Below are 6,125 nucleotides of genomic sequence, written 5' to 3' on the forward strand. Positions count from 1 at the left end.
TGGTTTTATACTCGGACATCATCTCTTGTATTTACTCAAATAACTCAGACATGAAGTAGAACAGTAATGAAAAAATACTTCATCATGTCTTACTAACATTTATGTATGTTGGTTGTTTGGCTCCTTACAAAGTGACAAGCGTGTGCAACTTGGTTAATGACACCCTTAGTATCTAATAAGCCATTAAGTGTGCAGTCTTTGGAATAAGTGCCAGTCTTTGAAGCTGCTTTGCTTTTTAAGGTTTTGTTGGCACAGAAGTCAACAACAAGTCAAAACATTTAACATAACTCAACCTTAGAGATTGATGGGGCTTTGTTTGTCTTTGTCTGAATTTTGTCTGTTGGCCATATGGTGCCGAGTAAGTAGTATTTAGTGGGCTTACCAGAGATTTCTTCCCGTTAAAAAAAAACATTAGTGTGGCTCTCCGCCCACCAAATCGCTCAACCACTCTGAAGGGACCAATCAGCGACCAGTGAGTGTGATGACTTGAAAGTGGAGCATTTGTTTTGAAATGTAGTTCCAACAATGGCGACAGTGTAAGAGCCAGATAAAGGGATACGTATAGTTGTGGCAACGCTAGCATATGGAGGAATTGAAGCTGGAGAAAAAGCAATGACTAAATTAAAAAAAAAAAAAAAAAGTCTGCAATGGTCATTTTTGACATGGCGTAACACTCAGGCAAGGGTCTTTGTTGTTTACAGCTCGGTGAGTTTCAGTGCACAACAAAAGTCGTATGTGGTCAATGCCAGTTGGTGAAAGGCTGCTTCAATGGTTTCAAAATGAACCCGAGGTCTATGTCCATTAGGATGCAACAACTGGAAACAGTTTGCAATGGAGCTAGGCCACACTCAAATATTCACAGTCATTTTGGGTCTACTAATTCCAGGTATAGTGTGCTGCGGTTGGAAACCAAAACAGTACGTCACAAGACACTAAAACGTTCTGTATAGCTAAGGGGAATATCACAGTGTCATTACAAGCGACCTCTTTGACGTTCTACATTGCCATTAGATCCATTCTCATAAGTATTGATTAGTTTTGTCCTTCTCCGCTGTGTTGCACAGGAATAAAAGTTCATTTTTGCTCCTGTTTTCACCAAGTTTTCTTGGGATGTGATACATCAGCGTGGAAGAAATCAAATGTGACGTTTCATTTCGCAGCACGTCAGAGAGGAGAACACAAACGTCTACCTAAATAGACAGCGACCCGGCCTGTTTGCCTTTCCAGTCTCCCCGGGCAGAAAAAAAAATGGGAGTGTTTTCGTAGCGACGGTGGGGTGAAAATGATTGTTTTCTCAGATGTTCTGTGGCCCCGCCGTTCCCCACGGTGACGGTGACAGAGGCATTCTGGGATAGGCTGTGGCCGTGCTTGGCAGGCCTCGAAGGCGTCAGCGCTGTTTCTCCCGGGATGTCCTGGCACCGCGTCCCAACCCGCAACGCTGCAGCAGCCGCCTAATTAAAACCACACCGTTCCTCCTCCGCTGCTCCTTACAAAGTCCTATCCCTTGCTGCACACACTCACACTAAAACAATCTTTAATGCTATTTGCAATTAATTCCTAAAGTGTTTGTTTTAATGTGCTTGCAGCACCAGATGGGCGGAGTTTATAGCATCAGATTTTGTTAGATAAGTTGTCAGTCACGGCAAACGGCACGGAATACAGTTTCAAACAGTCATTTGTGGTTGCTGAATAACTTTCTGGCAGGCATGGTGTTGTCAAATGTGGTAAAACCCACCCATCTGGCTTTAAAGTAGGTTAAATCAAACTACTATAAAAGAAGTACACATCCAGTCGTGGCCCAGGTCGGACTCCAGAGTCCAACACACAGAGTGAACTTTTCACTCTGCCCAGACACACCAAGACCTGAGGGTATGTGCCACCCGTGACTGAAGCTTAAACATTTTACATCCAAATGTGTTTCTGCTCTGCTGCACAGGGCTCCTTTTAGCTGGCTTCTCCGCTGCTATTAGACGAAATGTCATCAATCAACGGCTTGTTAGGTTAAAAAAAAAATCGGTCGCCAGAGTTCACTGGACGTCGATCAAATGCTATTTGCAAGTCATGTCTGTGGTTTGTTTTAGCCTGTGTGCAGTAGGCGCCAACGGGGTTCAGTCTGTTACACACTGAAAGACAGTTTTCCTCCAAAGTGCCAACAATTTAGTGTTTGAACAAATATTGTCGACTTCGCTCTGACCGACAGCTTACTTGACATTATTTAAATTGTGCTGATCTGCTACCAGTCCGTTAGTCCAAAACATATAAATCAAACACGGAGAGGAATTCGGAGTGATTGTTCACCCAGGTCTGGTCACAGGTTGGCTGAGGAAGGTCTTCGTTTTACTTCACTTACTCCACTGCCGTGAGCTGCAGTCTCATCAATCACAGGCTTGTTAGGGCCAAGAAATGAGATACCCAACGTTCACAGGCATTGGCTGCAAGTATCACTCACAGTTTGAACCTCACATGATCTTCATGAGCTGGGTTTTAGCAGACAGTGCGCACGAAGAAGAGATACTTTGCTGCAAGCATTCCCAAACTTGACATCATCAGCGTTCCCACACTTACTTTACATTTAAATTCTCCAGCCTTTCCCAAACTTCATACCAAGTTTTCATTGCTTGTCATATTCCATATTCTTGCTCTGATTTTTATAGCGGTTTAAAAAACTGTCATGGGTTTACTTAATTGTGGCCTGCTTGTTATAGAGGACATGTTGAACTTCAAAAAGCCCCAGATGAACAGAGAGTGTGTGAAATGTTCAACATTGGCATATTTCTCTCAACAGCGCTCTTGATGTTTCTCCTTCATAAAACTGCTAAACCCCGGCGGGTGTCACAGGCGGTGCTTGATGATTAGCTGCATCTTCATCATCCCAAATTGCAGGAAACGTTCAATTTACGAGTCCATAATAAATCCCGGTGATGTAGATAAAGAGACTGAATATGCATGAAACTTAAAAAAATAAAACATATGTAAACTATTTGACTCCAAAGGGGAAAATCTTTCCAGGGTGCCAGGGGTCAGAGTGATGGAGATGACCCTGAATGTTTTCATACAAGTGAACAGCATGACAAATGACTCTCCATTGATATTCATTGGTTTTGTGTATCGGCGGGAAGTTAATTCAATGTGTAGCATCCAGTCTGACAGAAAATATAGGTTATAAAATACAGTTCAATAACTCCATTTTTTTCTTTGTTTAATGCTATTAAATATTTTTAATTAGATATTTGCTTTGAATGCAGAAGTTTATTTTCCTAAATCCAAATCAATGTCAATCACTTAATAATTACATATTTGTCAAATTATTTGTGTCACTTTGATATGATAATTGTAAACAAACAAACCAATTTAATTTATAATTACAACAGGAGTCATCTCAGGGCACTTAACATGTAGTAAATTCCTCACAACAATTCCCACATAAGCAGCGATTGGAAAAGAAAACTTTGGGGTGAGAGGAGGGCAGAGAGCGAAAAGAGAAACATAGAGAGAAACCAACAAAACAGTAACGGTAGAGATGATGGTAGCCTCCATCTCGTACTACTGTGTTAGAAAAATTACTCAGAGGCTCGATTCAAAATCAAACATATCGGACATTTATTCTTGCAAGAAGGAGCAAATACATGTACATTCAAAGAAGGATGGCCAGCATTGCTCAACGTCACTCCTCCTTAGGGCAGCTTTTATACAGTGTGACAAACAATTGACAGTCACCCCCATTTCCTTTGTGTCTGCTTTCGTATGGTAATACTGAGTTGGTTGTAGGTCACAAGATAAAGACACAAAAGAGTTGTAAATTAGATGCCGAAAATAAAACAAAAGAAACTTTCCGGAGTCACTTGCAAATAAGATGAAACAATCTTATTTTCTTTCCATCATATCCCTCCTGTTTATAACATGTATAACATGTACATTAAAAAAAAAAAAAAAGAATCATCATGAGGAAAATCATATTAATCACACAATTGTTGTTGAGTATTGTTCAACCAGACATCAGTCATTGACACTACATCATCTCCATTGCCCCTTCTCTCGAGTTTCAGCAAGGGATTCATTATTTTGTCACACGTCAGTGTCCAAGAACATGTCCTGTTCTCAAGGGAGGAGAACAAATACGTCGCCATAAGGGGGTGGTGGTTCAGTCGAAAACATTAGCCGGACCAGTAACAGCAGAAGGATGAAATAATTCACATCCTTTGTAAGTATAGGTTGTTGTTTTTTTCCTGTGCTGCCTTTCAGAGCAGCAAAGGAGCACCTGAAGAGTCCGTTTCAGTGTCGTGATGGTAGGCCGAGTAGGCTGTGGCAGTGCCGGAGGAGTGCGTTCTCCCGCTGTAGTGTCTCATTTTCCTTGCCAGCTCGTCTGATGGCGTCTGCTCTGACACTTTCACCTCGGGATAATCGCTGCTCATGAAGGTGTTGGTCATGGTCCCGTCACTCCTGCCGTTTGGTTGCTGCCCTGATGTCGACTGGTGGCTCTTGTTCCTCTTGCCCTTTCGCGTGCTGATGCGGATGACCCCGTGCACCAGCTTGCACTTGGCCTCCTGTTCCTCCAGGTTGTAGTCCTGGGCGATGCTGTAGATGAGCTCGCTGATCTCGTTGGTCTTGCGGGAGAAAGAGGAGTCAGAGGTGCACTTGGCCAGCTGGTCGATCTGATGCAGTCCGTAAAGCTCCAGCAGCTTCTTGGTGATAAAAGAGTCAATGTCTATGCCCGTGTCACTCAGGTCATCCAAGTCATAGCCCTCACGGGATAGCAGGCTGGTGTTGCTGACTGGCCGGTGGCTCTCCCCCTTACCTGCTGCTCGGGTCCGTTTGGGGGCAGCGACCGGATACCGAACTGTCTGACCTGCTATGCGCACGTCCGGGTAGCAGAAGCTGTCACTTGGTGGCAGCTTGGAGGCTTTGGTGATCTTGCTGGACTCCAAAGGGATGCCGCACGTGGGGTTGGTCACAGCCATGCCAGTAGGAGGGTGATGCTCGCTGCCTGCTTTAGGGAGATGGTATGTGGAGCTCTCGTTAATAGGCAGGCAGGGCTCCCGGCTGCCATAAAATCCACAGGTCAGTACATAGCAGATAAGAGCCTTGCAGCCACTCCAGCCCTTAGAGGCACAGGAGCCACAGGCATGTCTGCTGGGAGGCGCGCTGTCTGCTGGGCCTGGAATAAATCCTATAGTCTCTGAGCCCCGTGCTGTGCCATTTTGTGGGTGGGCTCTGCTGCAACAATACTTGTTCTCCGAGTACTGGGAGTGATCAGTGTGGTGCTCACGTAGATGCTCCCCATGAGGATCCTCGTAGGACTCCTGGCTGGCCGTGCTCTCCCTGGATATAGTCCGGGTTTGTCTGTACTTTTCCGCTCTTGAGCTGGAGCTGTGGTGCTGGTGGTGGGACGGCTGGGGAGCCCCTGTGCTGTGGCCAGACATGGCCCAAAATGCCTGGGACCCTTTTGCAATGGCTGAGGTCTTTCCAGGAGGTCCGTTCAGCAATTCAAATTGCTGTTGGGGTAGCCGGGAGTATCTCGAAAGGTCCTTCCCATCTGGCGTAGCTCCAATAACTCCGGACGTTTTCTTAAATACACTGCTCAAAAAAAGAAAGGGAACACTTAAACAACACAATGTAACTCCAAGTCAATCACACTTCTGGGAAATCAACCTGTCCAGTTGGGAAGCAACACTGATTGTGAATCAATTTCACCTACTGTTGTGCAAATGGAACAGACAACAGGTGGATATGAGGCAATTAGCAAGACAACCCCTATAAAGGAATGGTTCTGCAGGTGGTGACCACAGACCATTTCTCTGTCCTCGTCCTTTCTGGCTGATTTTTGGTCACTTTTGCATTTTGCCAGTGCCCTCACCTCTAGAGGTAGCATGAGGCGGTGTCTACAACCCACAGAAGTTGCTCAATGCACGCTGTGGCAAGAAGGTTTGCTGTGTCTGTCAGCACAGTGTCAAGAGCATGGAGGAGATACCAGGAGACAGGCCAGTACACCAGGAGACGTGGAGGGGGCCGTAGGAGGACAACAACCCAGCAGCAGGACCGCTATCTGCTCCTTTGTGCAAGGAGGAACAGGAGATCCCTCAGGAGAACATCTGTAGTCTCATCAGGAGCATGCCCAGGCGTTGTAG

The 6,125-nt window shown here is 45.2% G+C and overlaps 1 protein-coding gene across 1 annotated transcript; it reads right to left on the reverse strand.

Moving 5' to 3' along the window:
- Positions 1–4,238: 4,238 nt before the first annotated feature.
- On the reverse strand, positions 4,239–5,420 carry LOC138633375 (keratinocyte differentiation factor 1-like). Its single transcript, XM_069719571.1, has one exon. The coding sequence runs from the start codon at positions 5,418–5,420 to the stop codon at positions 4,239–4,241; it is 1,182 nt and encodes a 393-aa protein (XP_069575672.1).
- Between the last annotated feature and the right edge of the window lie 705 nt (positions 5,421–6,125).

The sequence above is a fragment of the Brachyistius frenatus genome, unplaced genomic scaffold (assembly GCF_029030835.1).
Source record: "Brachyistius frenatus isolate BFR_SWC_R1_liver_20210118 unplaced genomic scaffold, ASM2903083v1 Contig_217, whole genome shotgun sequence".
NCBI lineage: Eukaryota > Metazoa > Chordata > Actinopteri > Embiotocidae > Brachyistius > Brachyistius frenatus.

What these genes read in the sequence shown, in the direction of transcription:
- LOC138633375 (XM_069719571.1), bottom strand. Translation starts at nt 5,420, where the DNA reads ATGTCTGGCCACAGCACAGGGGCTCCCCAGCCGTCCCACCACCAGCAC.